The sequence below is a fragment of the Acipenser ruthenus genome, chromosome 38, assembly GCF_902713425.1.
Source record: "Acipenser ruthenus chromosome 38, fAciRut3.2 maternal haplotype, whole genome shotgun sequence".
Taxonomy (NCBI): domain Eukaryota; kingdom Metazoa; phylum Chordata; class Actinopteri; order Acipenseriformes; family Acipenseridae; genus Acipenser; species Acipenser ruthenus.
Genome location: NC_081226.1, coordinates 2,578,693 through 2,600,368, shown reverse-complemented (window position 1 = coordinate 2,600,368; position 21,676 = coordinate 2,578,693). Strand labels below are relative to the sequence as shown.

Below are 21,676 nucleotides of genomic sequence, written 5' to 3'. Positions count from 1 at the left end.
TATCTCCCAGAGAATCAGGTAACTGATCCTTCTCTGAACTTAGTTTAAAACTAGGTGCCGCATTTGTTGTGTCCTAAAAAACACATACGCTATAGATGTGTAACTGTGGAATACTCACTTGCAGGCAATACCAATCAAATTAAATTAGTTTCCAGACAACACCAGAAATCTTCAAGGAGTGAGGAATCTTAAGTAAACATCACATCAAAACCTCGTCACCTTTCTTATTCCACATACCTTTAGGACTGAGAGATATGCAGTTCTGTCTCTGAACCTTTGATCCCCAACGATTTCAGGATACGTATCTCCTCTCTCTCTCTCTCTCTCCAGGTTTACAAAGACTGTGCTCAACAGGCCCAGTATGCTATATAAATAGCGTGTTGCTCTTTGCCAATCAGACTGCCCTAGAGTGAATGTCTATCAGCGGGTAAAATTACACCTGCCCTGAGCCATGCCGCTCTGAACAGCTCACTGCTCTGGCATGCTGTTACTGTGAGTGATCAAAACCATGGATCTAGAAGATGGTCATTTTGCCTACAAGTGACAGGCAGAAATGAAACTACAGAACTTGTTTCACCTTTAAAATCTACCTTCGGGTATATTTGAAAATACTTGTCTATCGCCACGTTTGTATGTGCATCAAACCCTGTGTGCTTTAGGCCCACTTGTGCAGTTTTGCAGGTTTGAAGGTTATTGTTCTTAGTTTTTAATGCAAGTGCCTTCTTTACACAAATTCAGTAACCATTATGTTGCTTAGCATTATGATATCTGATCAATATAAAAAAATGACACCGTCCTTTCACTATATAGGTCACAGATAAAACGCGGTACGGCAAATATATATTATATATATATATATATATATATATAATATATAAGTTTGCTAAAACTTCTATTAAACATGCATAGAAGACCTACAGAACATGACGCACGGAAGTGATCAACAGATAAGACTTCTGGAATTATTTAATTAATTATCTATAAGGTACATAGCAGCAAGCCGAAACCCATTTTGTTCACAGAGACAGGTGTGTGTTGGAACTGCTGTTAGTTTCTGTGGTGTTGTGGCGAAGTATCTCAGGCAGTCTCTCACATAACAAGCAACCACACCACAGCGCTTCTGTCTAATCAAATAAGACTCTGACCTGAATTCAGTTTGCCCACAATAAACCAAACCAGCAATGCTTGGACAAAAAAATAATTTCAAATGCATTTCTTTATTTTCTTAGCTCTTACAACATGCCACCTTTTTAATGACTTCTAATCAAGACTTTAAACTACCATCTCTTTTAGCGCTATTAAAATTCAGTGGATTTTTTTTATAAAACTTTCCCTTATTAAGTATTGAAAATGCCCCAGTATTAAAGTTATGCAGCATTTAAAATATGAAACAGGACATGCATGATGCTTTGACCTTGCTAAATGAATTCCATATGCTAAATCATGAGCGAACAGTGGAAAACTGGGCCTATTATCACTGACCTCGTATTAGCACTAGCAGCTAATAAGAAATCCTACATACAATTTAATTTCAAGGATAAATTTGGGTTTAAAAAGACCTATATTCCTTTTATTACAGAAGACCAACACAACAATGCTTAGCAGACTATAGTTTTTATTTTTAAAATGTTTTTTTTTTTTTTTTTTTTTGCAAGGTGTATCGTTTTGCACTGTTAGGATCTTGTCCCAGTTGATTTATATATGATTTTATGATTTATGTGTACTTTCTCCTCCGCTCCAGCAGTGGCGCTGTTCTCCTCCGGGGTCCCTGGAAATTTTTTGGTTAAAGCATCCGTTTGAAATTTTCCACAGCTTCTTGGACTTTCTGCAACTCTGTCTCACTCTGCTTCATCTGAAAATACAAACAAAGTAAAACTAATGCATGCAAATATAAAACGTGGTTTTTATCTCAATGACGACGGACAAAACATGGTCAACTGTATTTTTAGTTAGACCCCATTTTGTCAACTTTTTGTTTTGCGTAGTTGCAAGTGGTTTAGGCATACCTATGCATGGTATTGTTATAAAATAATGATGATGGATGACATCATATAAGAATCCTTTTTTCTTTTAATTTCCCACTACAAGTAACGAGCAATACCAAGGGGTCGCACGTGTCATTATAATCATGACGGATACTTGCATGGTCCGAGTACTCGGAACTACCCTAACATCAGATATCCTGTTCATGGGGAGGAGAAGAAAAAAAATTTAAAAAAACCCCTGTCTGCTGAAATCGTGAGAAACTATAGCTGCAGGTCTCTTGCACGCGACTCGCATAACTTTGTGAGAACTGTGAAGCCACAAAAAAAACACACAGCTCAGTTGTCTAAAACCAAAGAGCTTTCAACAGCAAGAGATGAAAAACCGACAACAGACAGACCTAGGATATGAATATAATTAACATCCAACTGTGTGCACTGTTACTTGAATACTTAATAGCTTTTCTACACTTAGAGAGAGCGAGAGAGAAAAGGACACAGAAAAAACTAAAAATAAACCAGAAATGAGAAAACAGAATGAAAGAAAAAAAAAGTGTACAAGAGAAAGAAAGCTAAGTCACTGTGAGAGTCTCTGTCGGTCCCGTTCTCGAAGCCTCACCTTCTCAGCGTCGCCCTCTTGCACTTTCTGAGGCACTTTGTCCCTGTAGTCTGCCTTCCCCATCCTCTCTGCCAGCTTCTCCAACTGCTTCTGCAGCTCCCCTCTCTTCACACTCAGCTTCGAAATCTCCTTCTCTGCATCGATCAGACCCTGAAACACACACAAAGGTTTTCAACCAACCTACAGCATAATTGCACTAAATCTTACATAATATCTTACATAACTTCATAGGTCCTCACATTTTCCTATACAAAAAACGTACACATTGTCAGTTTTATGTCTGTGCATCCCAGGACGGTATTTGGTCATTCCTCATCAGTCGTGGCATAAAATTGATAAAAGCATTACAAAAACAGACAGTAACCTTTAGTTCCCTTTACAGAAACCAAACAAATGCATTGTCAAACATGAAACGTTACAGACATCAGACTTTAGTATTTGACATGTTTGTTCAACTGAATCCGGACTTGATGGCTTTTTCTGCTTTCATGTTGGTCGTCTCAGTGGCGCCCTCTAGCCCCCTCACCTTGAGCAGCAGGTGGACAGTGCACTTGTCAGATGCTATAGCGACAGCACAGCCAGCAGGGGGCTCCCCACTCTGCAGAGTGTTGACAGTCTGGGAGGACGACAGGGTCTGGATATAGGGGCTGTATTGCTTCACAACAGCAACAGTCTCTGCATCCAAACACTGCAGGTAACCTGGCAACACAAGGGAGATAAGCATCAATAATAATAATAATAATAATAATAATAATAATAATAATAATAATAATAATAATAATACACAGACACAATAACACACAAGACAAGTTCAGATAGCCTAGGTATACAGTTGTACAGTGCTGTCCAATAGTAAATTCATTTACAGGAAGCAAACTAAACTGGTTGCCAAGTTTCTAAATGTGACAGGCAGTGCATCAGCAAAATAAATGTTTGCTGTATTTAAGTGATTAACAAAAATATGTATATTTGCAATATTCTTTTATTTTATTTTTATGGGGGTCTACATATTACATGGTACGTTTCACAGAAATCTTGAAATCCATGAAAAGAAAAATCGGGCAGGAATTTCCTGCGACTGTCTGGTACTCACAGTCAGCCTTGGTTTTGGTGAGGTTGTAATCGGCTCGCAGGGATCGGATGGTTCTGATGATGGTCATGATGAACTCCATATTCCTGTCCGTCTCCTCACTCCTCCAGCAGAACTGAAAACGCAAACAGGACTTTTCAATTAAAGAGAGAAAGCGTCCCTGTAAACGTCCGCTCAAAAAATAATGAAAGACTAATTTTCTTAAATGCCATCTTCAAATGTCATGTTTTTTTTTTTATTTTGTACCCTGTTATGGTCTTTTCAATTATTCCCAGTGGTTATGAGGTCTGTTGCTCCCATGTTGACTTCTCATTTCTCTCAAAATCTGCCTTTACCTGGCTTTAAGCTTGTCTGGACAATCCTTAATGACAGGACTGAACAGCCTTTCTCATTTCAAATCATTTTTTAATTTTTTTTTTATAAACAGTTAGACCCACCAACTCTACATTATTTAAATAAAGAGAGAGTAGAGGAAGGTCTGATGAAGATGAAGGGTTACACTGTCACATGATTTGAATTGACCGAGTAAGGTTGTCGTCCCAGATACTTCAGTCAAGCACAAGGTAGATTTTGAGAAACAAACTAAATACTGGAGCAACAGAACCCAGAACCGCTCAGAAGATTGAACCACCACAACGTAGTAAGGAAAACGTGAAAAGAGAGACCTCTGAACACCTTCTCTGTACCCTCCCCCCTCTTTTCTTTCCTTCCCTCCCTGTGTTTACCTCTGAGGCCTCTGGATACGGTGTAACACAGATGCTGGGCGGGGCTTGCGCTGATCTCCGTGGTAACCGCTGGAAGAGCTCCTCACTCACGAATGGCATCAATGGGCTGAGGAGGCGGAGCCCGGCGTCCAGGCAGGTGTACAAAGTGTTCCTGGAGACGCTCATGGCAGCAACATCACTTCCTGCAAACACTGGCTTCAAGCACTCCTGCAGAGGTCAAAAAGGTCATGGGAGGTTTTGGAACAGAGAAGAGACTCCAGTTTCAAGTCAATCCTTTTCACATGTTCCAAAATAATTGTATTAACAAACCTGGTACAAATTAGTGAATTATCCAAACCAAACACCTAGCAAAATCCAATAACCTAACCTTCAATCTTGCACAGGCACTGAATCCATTAGACAGACCGTATTTACCAGGTAGACGTCACAGAGCTCGTACAGCCAGAAGCTGTAGATGGCAGTGGTGATTGCTGGGAAGTCGTAGCTCCTGAAGCCAGAGTCGCACAGCTGCACCGCGAGAGAGAGGCGAGACAGGATCCAGCGATCAGCAAGACTCTCACTGCCACACAGCTAGAGCACAAACAACAAGACACAGGGTCAGTGACACACACCAGGGATGCTACAGTACAAGGACAGGCAAATAACACTGAAGAGAATGGAAGTTAGGAAATCCTCTGGTCTGTTCCGTATCTGAAGTATACGTTCCTAGAGTACTGTACTTATTACATGAATGAGGATAGCTGAATAATCCAGAAGCCCCCGAAGACGATGCGAGATATTTCTGTTTATCAAGTTTAAAAGAAAGCATGTTCAAACCTCGATTAAAAGCAGCTGAATTGGGAGAATTGCTTTTCTTTGATCACGCTCCGCATCTGCTTAGCAGCGCAGCGTAGCGTAGTTTGGAACAGAGCAAATCACTTGCTTGTTCTGTCTTTAGATTTGAAGGAATGCAATATGGATTCCAAAATGAGATCCGGTATAAAAATAAATAATAGATCACACAGCTTTGAAAATGTTATTCACGGCTACCTCTCTTGTTGTATAAGTATATTTCGGATCCTGTCGAACATTTTTTTATTTAGAATGCCCAGTTATTTCCCCTAATCGCAGCGATTCCCCACACAGCTCAGCTCCGAAGGCTCAGTGGGTGTCCTCTGATCCCACGACTGTGCCAGTTTCCTCTCTTACACCCAGGAACTCGAGAGTGGATGCCAGCAAGCTGTCGGCCTCTGGAGGATAAACGCCAGCCCTGCAGGTGTCTGCCCGAGCTCACTTGGCACCTGGCCGGTAGGGTCCACTGCAGTGCGAGGATGAGAAACAGTCCCTGCCGGTTTTGCCTCCCTAATCCACGGGAGCGCCAGAGCCAATGCGATGCTCCCTTCGGAATCACCAGCGAAGACCGACAACTTTGCACAGCCAAGATGTGAACCTGCGCTGCACGACTCACCCTACACACCACGCGGCCGTGCTTTGACCAGGCGAGTCATTTGGGGACCCCTTAAGCGACAAATGACGGAAAAGCAGAAGGTTCTGATTGAATTCCCAAAGAACATGACGGTGAGTGCCTGTACAACAAGTGCATTAAATCAACATGATCGTCAAGAACGACCCCCAGCGGGGAACAACGCAACGACTGAATGAATGCAAACCTCTAGAAAATGTAAAAGCATACAATTAAAACTGTGAAACATGTAGTAGCGCTACGTTCTTTAACATACAGACCAAAGGGATGACCGGAATTACCTGAGCCTTGGCCACAGGTTTAAAGTCTTCTCCGAGAACTCGGATTGCAAACTTGGTTGCGTTCCACAGCTTGTTGCAGAAGTGTCTGTAGCCCAGAATCCGGTTCACATCCAGGTTAATGTCACGACCTGAAGCAAAGACGAGTGAAGCAAAGAACAGATCAGACACCAGGAAAGCGCTGAACCAATCACTCAGACTACTCGATAATCTAATGACAGGGAAGAGCAACAATGGCCCAAAACAATTTTTTTTTTTTTTAAACCATAGTACAGTTTGATTATTCAGATTGAGCGCTCCACAGAAATCAGGTGAGGGTCATTGGAGTTGATCGGGCTGATTTACCATTTCAATTGAAACAAGTGAAGATACAGCTGCCTGGGTTTGTAATGATTGCTGTTTTAGATTCTGGAGAATATCAGTCCACACAAATCCAAGCAGCTGTTTCTTAACTTGTTTCATTTGCAATGATAAAATTAGCCCGATCAACGCCACTGCCCCTCCCCTGCAGAGACCTTGTTCCGAATAAAAAGCGGTTTGTGCAGCTCTACCCATTACCAAATCGAAGGTGAGAAACGTTTTTGTGTTGGAATGCGTGTTGTTTAATGCAATGTAACTTATGTATTTCTTGGTAACGTCTTGATAAAGTTCTGTTGACTCATTTGCCCTGGCCCTCATTTACATGGCGAGGTGGACTGCGTTACCTTGGCTGGTGTAAGCACAGAGGGCAAATCTCAAGGCATCAGTGCCACACTCCGGGATGCCATTGGGGTAGTCCGATTTCTGCGAGAAAGGAATAAAAAAATAAATAAAAACCAGCAATTAAACAAGGCAGGAGGGCTGTGCATTGAGGTATACAGTGGAGTTATTTACCTGGCCTTCTTTAGCTTTTTCAATTTCCACTGGGTCAAGATTACTGTCAACAAGCTGAGCATGAAGGCCCTATGAAAAAAAAAATATATTATGAATATAGTATTAGTAGTTCTGCTTGATAATTGAGTGTGGTGAATATAGACCAAGAAACTGCAAAGAAGAGTTTCATGAAAAGACATAGATGTAATTATATAAGCAAATGAGGTCAGATTTCTGACAAGTATGTGGAATACCTTAGAGTGTATAGACAGAGACACTTTTGTATATCCCCAATAACGTATTCTTAATAATGTTAATATCAAGTTTCATCACAATTTAATAAGACCTTTTCCAGAGTAATGGAAACATGTTACTGTGACACACACGGACAGACAGACACCCCCAGAATTGAATACCATCAATAACGTTTGCTGAATAATGGCAATACCAAGTATCACTGCAACTGGAGAAGAGGTTTAAGACATAAGCAAAAATGTAGCGTGACAAATGTATGTACAGACGCGGAAATAAAAGCCTCGGTCAGCACTTAACCAGTGACAATGTTGTGATAAGAGGTGAGAGAACAGGTTTCAAGACTTTGGTGAGCACGGATTTAAAGACCACACTACCTCAATGGAAATACCAGTGATGACGTCCAGAGGGTCAATGACATTGCCCAGAGATTTACTCATCTTTCTGCCGTGAGCGTCCCGCACAACTGCATGGAGATACACCTGAAACACACAGGAGAAACAAATCCTCAATCACTACTGGAGCAGAACAATACACCTGAAACACACAGGAGAAACTAATCCTCAATCACTACTGGAGCAGAACAGCAACCTCCAAAAAAAAATAATCAGCGTCATAAAAAGTAGATCACCATCACCTACATAGCAACAGAACTGTTCAAAAGCAAAAGGAAAGGAAACAGTGAAAACAATTATTGACATTGAAAGCTACTTCCCTTGGTTCTAACCAAGTTATCACAATTCGGGGGAAAAAAAAGAAATATGTAGTTGTGGCATAGGACACAGCCCTCCTTGGTCATCTTGTGTCTCACCTCTTTGAAGGGTAGTTTACCGGTCAGTCTCAAACCCAACATTACCATCCTGGCCACCCAGAAAAACAGGATATCATGCCCAGTCTCCAGCAGCGTCCCGGGATAGAACACACGCAGGTCCTGGGTCTGGAAAAACACAACACACATGAGAGACAACCGACACACACACACAGAGGAATAGCATACACAACAAGAGAGACAACAGACACACACAGGAATATCACACACAGCACGTGAGACAACCGACACACACAGAGGAACATCATACACAGCACACACGAGAGAACGAGGAGCAATGCGCACACACAGGAATATCCCCAAATCGGTCAACACTTTTTTCATTTTATTTTTATGAAATTTTAAAACAGTTTGTGTGTGAACTCTATGGAACTTTGAAAAAAAGACATCTATGCATTATAAAATAGATCCACAGATAAGAAATTTAACGTGGTACAAGCATGCACTCAGTCACTGAAAGGGATATATGAGAGACAGACGAGAGAAGTGGAGTTTAAACGTGTCTGCAGATCAGTTTAGTTCAACTCTGCTAAACACACTTTATTCATTCAGTATGCTTTTTTTTTTTATTTGCTTTGTTGTTACTTGAATTGTACATTGAAGTAAATGTCGTATTGCTTGCTGAATGTGGAGCACTTTTCTCTATGCACAGTTTTTAATTATTGAGCAGGAGGAAAGAGAGACAAACCCGTTTCTCTTACCTGATTGGGCCAGCCGAAGATGGAGAAAGGGAAGATTCCTGAAGAGAACCAGGTGTCCAGCACATCCTCGTCTGAAAGGAATGCAAGGGGTTAAACTGCGTTCCCATTGAGGGTCCAGGACTCTCAACTAAACAAAAAAACTGAGGGTCCCAGAGGACATTTTGGAGGTCCCGGTGAAAACAGTGGGAGTCCCAATCCATAAAGATCAAAAGGACCCACATAAAGATCAGACGGACAGACGTGCGTCCAGGGGAGCCTGAGAGTCCCGACAAACCATTCGTGCGTAAAGGACACAGGTATCTCACCCTTACTAAAAAAAACACATCTAATATATACTTCTGAAAGTATCGATTACTGCAATATTGTGTTAGGAAGCTGGCACACTCACACACACACACACACACACACACACACACACACACACACACACACACACACACGCATTCATACTTACCCTGTCTTAGTGAGATCTTCTCAGCTGGGACTCCAAACACTTTCGCTGCCTTCTCCAGAGCCTCTTCCTTGCTGCGGCCGCTAATCCAGTACTTTCCATCTGTGTCCTGAGAAAATAATTTAGTCTAAGGCTGCTTATATTGTGTAGGAGGAGTAACAGAAGTTATAAGCCTCATCCGCTTGCACATGAAATAAACTTGCTAAACAATGCCCTAGCCTAGTTCCGATTTGAGGGGCTAGGTGGCACAGATAAGACAGTCTCTTAATTCAGTAGCCTCGTCTCTCTTTCACCTCTGGAGGCCTGGGTTCCAGTTGTGCAGCTCAAGTGAAATGAGTCTGGTCAGTGGTTTCACACTAGCCACTCAACACACAGTGGACATTGGTGTAATCCAGAACAGAGCCACGATTGCCAGGGTCTGCTTGTATATAGAGAGAGAAGGGTACAGGACTGAATGGCAGTGGTGTCGTATCCAAGTGAAACCAATGCCACAGTCCCGCGCCTTTCCTGGATTCAATGCTTACCTCCCCAGGAGGAACAGAGGGATCGTTGACAGTCACAAAGTATGCTGGGATGCGATGACCCCACCACAGTTGTCTGGAGATACACCAATCCCTGTGGAGGCAGAACCAATCATTGTTATAAAAACCAGGCAAGGGTTATTTGTTTGACATGATTTTGTTCCACTTTTAAATGCTGAATTTCAGTAACATAAATAGAGAATGATGAACAACACACAACATTTTAATAAAAAAAATGTTTTAGCAGGATTATTAGAATTGAAATCTGAAAGAAAATGAACTCGGGATTCATTTCCCCAAACTGGTTTGCTATTTGGATGGGAATCCAGTTGGCATCTTGCTCATCAGACAGTCTCAGTTCTTACCTGATGTTGTCCATCCAGTTGAACCAGGTCTTGAGGTGTGTCTCTGGGATGATCTTGAGCTCTCCTGACCTCACTGCCTCGGCTGCCTGCCTGCCCATCTCCTCACAGCTCACGTACCACTGGGGCTTGAGCAGGGGCTCCACCACGTCCTTGGAGCGGCTGCACACAGGAACAACCATTGGGTTATCCTTCACCTCCTTGAACTGCCCCCGCTGCTTCAGGGCCTCCAGCACAGCCTTGCGGGCGTCAAACCTCTTCATCCCCTGAGAGAGGGGCAGGGGGAAAGCGAGAAAGCACTTTACATGAGGATAAACCAGCGCACGCACATTACAGAGGGTCCTCGTTATCACAGAATAATCACACAGTACCTGAATGGTTACAAATATGTGAACAAAAATCAAGAGTTTAACAGATGACAGCCGAATGGAAGCCAAAAAGCCTATAGGAGGCGCTGGCGAGTTTATTACATGAGAGTAACTGTTATTTATTTCATGCTATTATAAAATTAGATAGTAGAGGTGGGGGGCAACCAAGACTTTGATTTAATACATGAGCCTTCAGTGCTTTTCCTCCTCCAGGTCACGTGAATTCCCTATTGGCCCGGTGTTGATGACTGAAGTTTAATGCTGGCTTCAGGGATCAGTCTATTTGCGGCTTCCCTGGCATATCAGCACAAACATTGGCCTTACCATGGCAACCGTCAGGAATGGGCTTGATGGGGCACTTCGAAATATTGAATTCAGACTTTTTCATATGAACTGGCCAAGTGCTTTACATATTGCTTTTAAAAGCCCAGTTCCAGCACTTCAAATTCCTCCAGTTATGCCGTCTCTATGGCTACCAGTTGAGTCATCCCTCGTTGATTTTCAAAAATGCAGCCACTGCCATTTTTACTGCAGGCATATCTGAATGATACTCGGACGCATCAGTTTCATTTGCATTTGTCAGATCAGATACCGGAATAAGAGACATTATCGGATTGTTCTGGCGTTTTAGAGACATCGCTGGGGGTCAAGGGACAGTAATAACACATCATCAGAATGACGATAAGCAAGATGAATTTGAATTTATGGAAACTTCAGAACTACTCAAAATGAAGTTAAAATGTGATTTGAAGTTTTTTGCTCTTAAACTGAACATTTTCATGTTTAGACACAGTATACAGACCCCACAAACAAAGTGACACATTGATATACATAATGAAATGGTTAGGGAGACAGGCTCAGACACAGTACCAGGAATGGAGGGGGCACGTTGATCAGGAAGCCGTTCTCATCTATTATGTTGATGAACTCCAGATCATGCCTCTGTCCCACCTCCCAGTCATTGTGATCATGAGCAGGGGTGATCTTCACAGCACCTGAGAGCGAGAGCGAGAGAGAGAGAACGAGAGAGAACGAGAGAGAGAGCAAGAGCGAGCGAGAGAGCGAGCGAGCGAGCGAACGAGAGAGAACGAGAGCGAGAGAGAACGAGAGAGAGAGCAAGCGAGAGAGAGCGAGCGAGAGAGTGAACGAGAGAACAAGAGACAGCGAGAGAACGAGAGTGAACGAGAGAGAGAACGAGAGAGCAAGCGAGAGAGAATGAGAGAGAGAGAGCGAGAGAGAGAGCAAGAGCAAGAGCGAGAGCGAGACCGAGAGAAAGAGAGAGCGAGCAAGAGAACGAGCGAGAGCAAGAGAACGAGAGTGAACGAGAGAGCGAGAGCAAGAGAGAATGAGAGAGCAAGAGAGAACGAGAGACAGCGAGAGAGGAGAGACAGCGAGAGAGAAGGAGAGACAGCGAGAGAGAAGGAGAGACAGCGAGAGAGAAGGAGAGACAGCGAGAGAGAACGAGAGACAGCGAGAGAGAACGAGAGAGAGCGAGAGAGAGAGCACGAGAGAGAGAGCGAGAGAGAGAAAGCACGAGAGAGAGAGAGAGAGAGAAAGCATGAGAGAGAGAGCGAGAGAGAGAAAGCACGAGAGAGAGAGCGAGAGAGAGAAAGCACGAGAGAGAGAGAGCGAGAGAGAGAAAGCACGAGAGAGAGAGAGCGAGAGCGAGAGAGAGAGAGCACGAGAGAGAGAGAGCGCGAGAGAGAGAGAGAGAGAGAGCGCACATGGGGGGAAAAAAATTAATAAACGAACCAAATTCTGTGGAGGCAGTTCTGTGGTTGACGATAGATCGTAAATGGGGAACATTGGGGGTGCCATCACACCGTTGGCTATTTTTTGAAAAAAAGATTTTTAGGGGGCATGAGCGGGCTGGACTGGCAATAAAACCCAACAATCAGAACAACAACAACAACCTCTAGAATCCAGTCCACAGTGCAGCTGCCTTCTCCAGCTTTCATCTCACCTGTCCCAAAGTTGACATCCACAAATTCATCAAACACAACAGGCAATTTGCGATCGCAGAATGGGTGAACGACTGTCTTCCCCTTGAGGTGCTGTGGAAAGAGCGATGGAAATAACAAGAATATGAATATAACAATATGTTTAAACAAGTAGAGAAGTGCTCTGTTTTTTGGGGTGGTGTATTCCAAGACAATGATTATGATGATGATGGATGAATTACTGATATTAAAATTGCCTAGATATATTTAAACATGCAAGACAGATGAACAACCATATACCTCAAGATTCTGATACTCTCAAACACGTGCTAACCACATTACATCACAACTGTATGAGTGGTTCACAATGTTGCGAAGGTCTGGTGACATTATGGGGTACCTACCTGATATCGGGCGTCCTGTGGGTGGACTGCAACGGCTGTGTCTCCAAGCATAGTCTCAATACGAGTGGTGGCGACAATCACCTCCTCATCTGAAATACACAAGAGCACAGACAGGAGTTACACATGGAACAGCGCCCCTACTGGCGGGGAGGACTGCAGGCATTTAAAATTGGTATTGGGAGATGTAGCTTGTTGCCTCTCACCAGAGCCCTCAATCTTGTATGCGAAGGAGACGAGAACCCCGAATTCCACCTTGTCTTTGTATCCTGGGACAGGGAGGAGGGTGCGACCTGTCAGCTCCTTCTTATCTACCTAGAGAGAGAGAGAGAGAGAGAGAGAGAGAGAGAGAGAGAGAGAGAGAGAGAGAGAGAGAGAGAGAGAGAGAGAGAGAGAGAGAGAGAATACACGTGTGTGAAGGAAAGAAAATCTAGGAACCAACTCAAGAAATAAAGTAATATACATTTATTTAAAATGTTTAAATAAACCATTAGAAAGAGAAAAAGAAAGGGAGTGAACTATGCATCATCAACAACTGCTGCTGTTTTACGTCTCATCCGAAGGACGGAGCACAAGTTGGTTAAGTGACTTGCTCAGGGTCACACACAGTGAGTCAGTGGCTGAGCTGGGACTTGAACCAGGAACCTTCTGGTATCAAGCCCTTTTCTTTAACCACTGGACCACCAAGCCCCCTATATAAGTTTAAGCTTGGCCACCCCTACATCGCCATCCTTACCTCGATATCGGAGATTGCAGAGTTGAGAGAGCAAGACCAGTTCACCAGACGCTTGCTCCGATAGATCACCCCTTCCTCGTGCAATTGAACAAACGCTTCCTGCACGGCGTAGGACAATTTCTAGAGAGAGAATAGGGGGGTTGGTGTCAGACGCGGGTCCAAATATGAGAAACTAGTGCCTTCATCTGTTTAATTGAGGTCAAGCTAAATAACTCAAGTAGATAAACGAGACAAGTTTTTTGGCCAATGCCACCATGCCAGTATCTTGCCAACCTATGACTCAATCCACTGAACTGGTCCACTAGATATTTACAATGCTTAGTTTTCTCATACCATACATTAAACTAACAAACCATTCGTAGCATTTTACCTTAGAGATAAAGAAGTTAGAGGTTGGACAAAAAAAAAGACCCGTCATAACACTGTCAGCCGACTGTACTTACAGTATCCATGGTAAAACAAGCTCGGTCCCAGTCTAGAGAGGATCCCAGTTTTTTTAACTGGTGGTAAATCCGATCTCCTTTCCTGCAAAACACAAAAAACATCTTTATGTGTGTCTGTGTGTGTCGTTGGTGTTTGTGTTCACAGTCGTAGTCAATGCACTTGTTGCTGTCGTCTTCATCAGCATTTTCAGCCCTCCTTAAAGAAACAGTTTTCATTGCACCAAGAGGACTACTGACTGAATCAGACAGTTGTGCAGGAGATGGGAGTCATGTGACTCAGCTTGCCTATTATGAGAGTTTGGACTTGACTTCACCATTGCTACCTATAAAAAATAGTACCGGAATGGCATTCCGCCACATTCCAGCTTAACTACACCACTGATCAAAAATGAAAATACAAACACTTAAACTGCAGCCCCACTTACTGGTTCTTCCACTTCCACACCTCCTTTATGAAGGCGTCTCTGCCCAGGTCGTGTCTGTTTTTCTTCTGCTCTCTCCAAAGCTTCTTCTCCACCACCACCTGCGTGGCAATGCCAGCGTGGTCACAGCCAGGGTTCCATAAGGTGGTTTCTCCCCGCATTCGGTGCCTGGCAACAGATCAACCCAAACACCCAAGTTAGTGCCATCACAACAGTGGATATCCACCATAGCAAGCCTGCCATTACTTTGGAAAAGTGGCTCCTAAAAATCAGGAGTGAGTGAGTGAGCAACTGTCATACCTGTCCCCTCTGCAACCGAGTTAGTAGATGAAAAATCTCACAGTTCCCAGGGGGGCAGAAATTACAGTTGCACACCCAAGGTGGTCCTTTTTTAAACCAGTTTCAGAAGCAGACCAGAGCTTGAAAAGGATATTCCCAGTGTGGTAGTTAGTAAGTGTGGCAAATAAAATAACTAAAACAGAACATGTAACAAATTCAATATGATTAAATTATGAATGATATGAAGGATGCCTTTAATTTGCCACGGATATAAATGGTATTAACCTGGTTAACCAAGATAATTATTATTATTATTTATTTATTTGGCAGACGGTTTTATCCAAGGTGACTTACAGGTGTTACCGGGCAGTACAGGGTTACGATGCAAGATGAATATTTAAATACAGTGTAGTTTACAGTAACTGTAAATAATACTACTAAAATACAGTATGAACTAGGATGCAACCAGTTAGGATTACAACTAGTTATGTCTACAATGATATAACAGTAGTGCAATAGTGTAAGGATAGCGCCATCTTCAGGGGAAGGCATGAAGAGAAACAATGAAGTACTTTGGCTGTGACGTATTTACCAGCGAGTCAGCGAATCCTGGATGGCGTTTGTGAGGGCGTGGCCAAGGTGAAGAGATCCGGTCACGTTGGGTGGAGGGATACACATCATAAACACACCCTTGGGGTTTGGCTCAGAAAGATTCTTCCGCTAGACAAAATAGAAACGTCTATAAAATAATTGTCAACCTTTTTATTTTTCCCTGAAATAATCTATTTTTTTTAAAAAAGGAGAATGTAGTATCAGGTTGAATTGTTTTAGAAAATGGATAGTGAAAAAGATCTGTATCACTGAAATATTCAGAAACTAGAACAAATGTGGCATTGAAATGATTATCATACCAGATATGATGTTTTAAAATCAAAATACATGCCATGAAGCTTGCCATAACACGTATTTCTACCAAAACTGCACATTTGAGACCTAAGTAGCTACAGAAGTTACAAAACAGGTATGATGTATGGAATCTTTGGGTTAGATTCAAACACTTTAAAATCTTGTACCTATGCATCTGATTGAAGCCTGGTGATATACTAACCCCGTACTCTGGTTTGAAGAAGCTTTGTTTCTCCCACCAGGGGTACCAAGCTGCCTCTACATACTGGGGACTGTAGGAGTCTGGCATTGCACACTGCACATCTACAGAGACAGAGAGACAGACAGAGTCAGTCAACTACAGTTATCAAGACTCCTCAAAGCACAGAAACTGCCCTTATCAAAACACAGGTCCATACAGTCCAAAAACCTCAATTGCAATAAAAACACAATAACAGTAAAATGCATGGATCTAAACAGTTGGAAAGGCAAAACTATAACAATGAGTCTTCATTTCTAAGGTCTGAATAGAGTTTGTTTTGGAATGGGGTTCTACAGTTGAAGCGCAGTTTGAAAAGGCATGCGCTCCCTTGGTAGAGAGTCTAACCCTCTGCGCTCTGACAATGTGCCAATTATGGACAGATAATAAGCTGCATCCTGGTAGCTTTTGCGATAGGTCACATGGTCTGACTGCAGTTAGATAGAGGGAATCTGACCTAGAACTAGGTACTAGGAAGAACCAGCAACTTCATGCAGATCTCCCATCCAGACACTGATCAGGCCCAACCTTGCTTAGCTTCTGAGATCCGACAGTAGGAAGCTCAGCCAGGCCACTTTCTCATCAGATCACGGCACACAGAAACCCCACACTCCCCCACCCAAAGCCCTCACCTTTCTTCTCTCCAGCCGGAGTTGGGAGGTCATAGGTTATGACCCCTAGTTCCTTTTTTTCTTTTTTCTCAGGTTTAGCTTTTTTCTAAAAAAAAAAATGTTCAAATGTTTCCACAAATCCTGAACAGCGATTGGTTAATTTCTCATATGTGATTTATAATTTATAAACAGTAAACTTCATTCAAACAAAGCATTTTTTATGCAGGTAGGTAAATAAAGGATACAAATGACGAATCTTGAGGTGCTCTAATACATTTGCATGTGTACGACTGCCTCTACTAGATCCCCTTCAATAGGGTATTTTCATCTCTAGAGGGGAAATAATACTTTAAACAGATATGGACTGCACGTTCCACCCCCTTGGGTTAAAAAAAGTTATCTCCAGTGAACATAATTGCCCACTGTCTTTTCTCGTGGGGCAACAGTCTTCCACTGTAAGCCTCAAGTGCAGCCAGTATTCATATAATATCTACACATATTCCTTTCAATTACAAACACAATGTGCATGGTGGGACTCTCAATGGGGCTGTGTCGTACCTCAGTCTGGGATTGCTGTTTCTTTTGCTCCATCTCTTTCTTCTGTTGAAACTTCTCCATCTTCTCCCTCTTCTTGGCTTCTTTCTTCAGCTGGGCTTCGGTTTTCGGTTGTGGAGCGGAGGCCTCCTGCCCTGGGACTGATGGAAAGAGGCGTTTCAATGTGAAGTAGGCATCTCAAATGGTTAGCCATCAGCAGCTGGAGTAGTGCAGCTGGATTAATATCAAGTATATCAGTGACATACATCCCTAGTCATGTACATCTTAAAATGAATAGATATCAGTATACATGTGGATGACTGTGTCAGCTATCAACAGCATGTACAGAAGAGTACAGGACACACAATGGCAACGAACAGGTATGAAGGACCTAGATGTCGTTACATAAGCAAACATGATAGTGTCTTGGTACAGTATATTAAAATAACTGATTTACAGTATGTGGAATAACTTCTTGTGTTCTCAAGGTACATGTTGAAAAGTAACGGTGCAGGGATGGAAATAAGACTCCTATTGCATAGCAGTTTCACCCATTCCAGGTTTTACTGGGAGCTTGATTAGTGAACAGGTAACAAGCTCAGGTGTGTCTTAACACATAGTAAAACCAGGATCAAACTGCTATGCAATGGGAGTCTTACTTCTATACCTGCTGTGACATCAGACAAAGAGAGAGATAAATCCATATATCCTCACTGTCTGACAATCCATCAGTTTCCATCGTATTTGCAGAAGCAGTTTTCCGGATATATGGAAAATTGGAAAATGTGACGTCCTGTTTTTCACTGTTCAGTTCTGTTTCATTAAAGCCCTGGACAGTGTCCTACAATCATGTTCAGTTTGATACTACAGAACTCTATAGGAAGCTCTCATGGCGCCTGTCTGAAGCCAGTGTCGTTATATCTCGCTCTTCAACACAACAGAATTCAATCACGGCTCCAGGTGTAGTCAACACCTACCTTTGGGTACCTGTTCTCCTGATTGCAGGCTGCTGGTTTTTGGATTTACCTGCCCAGCCTTCTCACACAGCTTCACGTCTCCCAGCACCTTCTTGAACTGCGGCTGATTGACACACGTCACAAACCAGCGTGACACATTGACAAAGGGCTTCCGAACAGCAGGCTCCAACACCTGACAGACAGACAGACCCACAGACTCAGAACACGTTGTAGCCTACTAAAGTCGGCAATTGAATTAGACAACGACGAATTTGCTGATTTTGACTATTTTCCGAGATTTGAACGACTGGAATTGGATATTTTAGAAACATAATCGTGGTTTGTGATTGTTCAACTGTTCAGCGACTTCAGTTGAAGTCATTTGTTGCCACTGTGAGAAGCACCTTTTAACAGAATACAGCTAATTGCAATTTAATAATATTTCATGGAAAAAATAAATAAATAAATAAGAACGTGGAAATATACAGGTTCATTTCTGCAAATGGTATCATGTCCTTTTTACATTTTAAAACAAGTAGTTAGTTATTAATGTAAAAATAGAGAAAGCACCATGTCCTCTGCCTCATGAGAAATAAATGTGCCTGAAACTTCAAGGACAACTGCCCAAAAGCTTCCCAATCGGATATATGCCAAACTAACGTGCCACACAGAGACAGACTTAATTCTGGACAATAATAATTGACTCTAGTTACTCACGTATTTGAAAGGCAGGAGCAGGGAGCAGGCCACTGTGATGTCAGCCAAGGTCAAACTCTCCCCAACCAAGAAAGTCCTGAGTTTGAGGAAAGAGTCCAGCATAGTCAAAACCTTCTTCAGCTCTGTCTGAGCACGCTCCGTAACCTGGTCAAACAAACGCATGCCTTAGCCAAGACCACAGGAACTTTAAAGCTTAGAAAGCCACCTTTAACCTCTTAAAAGCACGAGCAATACATTACATTATTTTTTACAAATTACTTTTACATATAATTACCCATTTATACAGTTGGGTTTTTACTGGAGCAATCTAGGTAAAGTACCTTGCTCAAGGGTACAGCAGCAGTGTCCCCCACCTGGGATTGAACCCACGACCCTCCGGTCAAGAGTCCAGAGCCCTGAGCCCTAATCACTACTCCACACTGCTGCCCTATGCTAATGCGTGTGTGTATATATATATATATATATATATATATATATATATATATATATATATATATATATATATATATATATATATATATATATATATATACACACTTAACCTTCTATAATGTTTGCATCTTCCATCAATTAAGTACATTATTTCAATGATTCTGCATGAACAGCTCCTAACAGTCAACCTGCAGAATCACAGGTGAGAATTTTTCAAGTGTGATCGGTTCAGAGCAGATTTAGCAGGTGGGGGCTGGCTGTTCAAACTCCTGGCACCTGCTGATTTCAATAACGCATCAAAACAAGGGGAGTTCTGAAAGCCTGGACTGGGTGCAGGACTCGGGAAGGTTTCTAACCCTCTCTTACCTGTTTGTTGGGATCAAGCATTCCCAGTAGAGGGAAGGTCCAGGCACAAGCAGCCGGAGTGACCTCATTCTCCGCAAAACTGACCCACTGCCTGACCAGAGCGGAGTCCCACTGCCCACTGCCGGCCATCTTCTCCGGACACAGGAAGTAGCCCACGGACGCCACGCCCGCTAGGACCAGCCCCCCATCTGTCACCAGAGAGGGAAGGGGCGTGGCCGGCGAGGTTCCGCCCCCTGTCTGGACCCGGGGTCTGGATGAAGGGGGCGTGAACTCAGCAGCTATGAGGACGGTCTGGCTGCGGAAGTCATCCGCATGAGGAGAGACGTAGAGAGTGGACATCCTGGAGAACGGAACGGAAAATAAAAAAGGGAAAGGACTCTGGGAAGACAGACACAAGAGGAGTTATTTAACATCAAATGGCCTGAAATGCATCTGTCTGACTTGCGGTGTTTGAAATATAATATATCTAAAACGTGAAAAATTATTTCTATATAGGGTTAGAGGCTCGCAGTAGTCCTGTATCCGGTCCTGGGGTTCAGACTAGGTGCCAGGAAACTGAGCAAATCAGACCTCTGCTAAATTTGCACTATCCCAGTAATATCCCACGAACCTGTGGGTTTACTATTGGGAGTTGTTTATGCAGCTACAGGAAACATTTTTTGCTCAAACTCTTCACTACTGATCTTTAGTAATTCAGTGTAGTTCTTAGTTTTTAACCTTAGAAGGTGTGTGTATATATATATATATACACACACACACACACACACACACACATATACATACATGTTAACTGTATATGTGGTAATGCTGTGACAAATATTCGTACAATGTTGGGAATACATTCGTTCACATAACAATTTATAAATGATTGTGAAAGAAAAACAATAAATAAAAACAAAAACAACAACTAACCAATACTAGGCACGGACGGAAATGACAACTAATGACTCTTACATCCGAATTACTTCGGTTTTAATCTGATTAAACTGAATGGCGCACCTTATTTGCGGGGAAACGTTTTTGTATTCTACCTGATGCATTTGGAGGCAGGAACTCACGAAATCAATTTTGTAAAGTATAAAAACAAGTTTTTTGGTTTTTTTTTTCGATGCTAGCCAAATCTGCATTTAGTAAGCAAGGAAAATATATCAGACCTTATTATACAACTAAAAGCAATACTAAGTACAGTATATACTATTACACACAGAATTACAGAGTGGGGCGAATATGCATCAGAAAACTAAATCCAGGTATTATTTATAGAGTTCTGTACCCCCGCATGATCCCATGCCTGTGCAGATGCAGTTTTTCAAAGCTGGACCTGGATGCGTGATATTCCTGTGCGCGAGTCCCGCTGTGCTCTCAGCACTGCCATTGAGTTCTGCTGCAGTTTGCAAAAAATATTGAAAACAAGACAAAACTAATTCTGTAGCAAAATAAAACAGCTCGTTTAACACCACTGATTTTCTACAGAACGCTCAGCCTCCTGCGTTGCAACAATACACGGAATCCTTGATTAAAAGTAACCTGATAAAACTCTATAACATTTTAATTTTATTACATGTAAATACTGTTCAGAAGCATCAAACACGGCGATCTTGATCTACGCAGGCGTCAAATCTAAGGGGATATAGAAATCTGCGTAACACCGAGTTACAGTCCTGGTACTTTCTCAAATCAAAATGTCACAACATATAAACACAAATGCTTCTTTATTTCTGATATAATATATTTAGCTATATACGGTAGTATGCGTTTTGTAAATATGAAACTAAATTGCGAGCTTAAATTAGAGAATACGTATTGTCCGTATGTTATGATGATGTGTAATATGTCAGTTTACCAGTTTCCTAGCATTATAATCTGATCTCTTATCGTTCCAGACAAACAGAAATGCATACCTTTCTTAAGTTGTGTGTGCAGCAGATCAACCTGATTTTCTCTGAGTTACAGATTTCCCCCGATCTGCTTTTTGTTATAAAACCGGTTCAGTTTCTTTTCTGATGAAACTTACTGCAAACCGGCATCCACGTGTGGGAGGAGTTGCCTATCAGGACCCCTTGCTCAAGAACTCCACTATTCAAATGTGCCCGCACTGCTGCCTGATTAAAACAAAGCGGGCTAATGCACTCAAACTAACAGTGCTAAGTTCTGTCAGTTATTTATTATGTCTTCGATATATAAAAACATTTAGTATTATTTA

At 42.4% G+C, this 21,676-nt stretch overlaps 1 protein-coding gene across 2 annotated transcripts; it reads right to left on the bottom strand.

Annotated features, from left to right (window-relative positions):
• Positions 1 to 1,198: 1,198 nt before the first annotated feature.
• On the bottom strand, positions 1,199 to 21,534 carry LOC117433663 (valine--tRNA ligase). Of its 2 annotated transcripts, none has more exons than XM_059008931.1 (30): positions 21,375 to 21,534; positions 19,474 to 19,851; positions 18,676 to 18,819; positions 17,980 to 18,151; positions 17,027 to 17,163; positions 16,490 to 16,574; positions 15,822 to 15,922; positions 15,306 to 15,433; positions 14,438 to 14,602; positions 14,013 to 14,094; positions 13,570 to 13,689; positions 13,040 to 13,148; positions 12,837 to 12,925; positions 12,456 to 12,546; positions 11,363 to 11,487; positions 10,128 to 10,390; positions 9,766 to 9,856; positions 9,245 to 9,350; positions 8,791 to 8,861; positions 8,072 to 8,197; positions 7,638 to 7,742; positions 7,030 to 7,098; positions 6,861 to 6,939; positions 6,160 to 6,287; positions 4,831 to 4,986; positions 4,417 to 4,623; positions 3,695 to 3,806; positions 3,128 to 3,300; positions 2,602 to 2,751; positions 1,199 to 1,852 (listed from the first exon to the last, which is right to left on the bottom strand). In XM_059008931.1, exons 2-30 carry the CDS (start codon positions 19,810 to 19,812, stop codon positions 1,784 to 1,786), a joined length of 3,792 nt encoding a protein of 1,263 aa, XP_058864914.1. In that variant the 5' UTR covers positions 19,813 to 19,851; positions 21,375 to 21,534; the 3' UTR covers positions 1,199 to 1,783. The 2 variants fall into 2 exon arrangements, with proteins under 2 accessions (XP_058864914.1, XP_058864915.1); XM_059008932.1 differs by having other exon boundaries at positions 19,474 to 19,813; positions 21,375 to 21,532.
• Between the last annotated feature and the right edge of the window lie 142 nt (positions 21,535 to 21,676).

Bases quoted from the DNA above. Each gene is read 5' to 3' on its own strand.
- LOC117433663 (XM_059008931.1), bottom strand. From the start codon at position 19,812: ATGTCCACTCTCTACGTCTCTCCTCATGCGGATGACTTCCGCAGCCAG. The intron at 18,152-18,675 runs GTGAGTAACTAG...TCTGTCTGTCAG, and splicing joins TGCTCCTGCCTTTCAAATAC to GTGTTGGAGCCTGCTGTTCG. The intron at 9,351-9,765 runs GTAAGCATTGAA...TTATTTTCTCAG, and splicing joins CCTCTGTTCCTCCTGGGGAG to GACACAGATGGAAAGTACTG.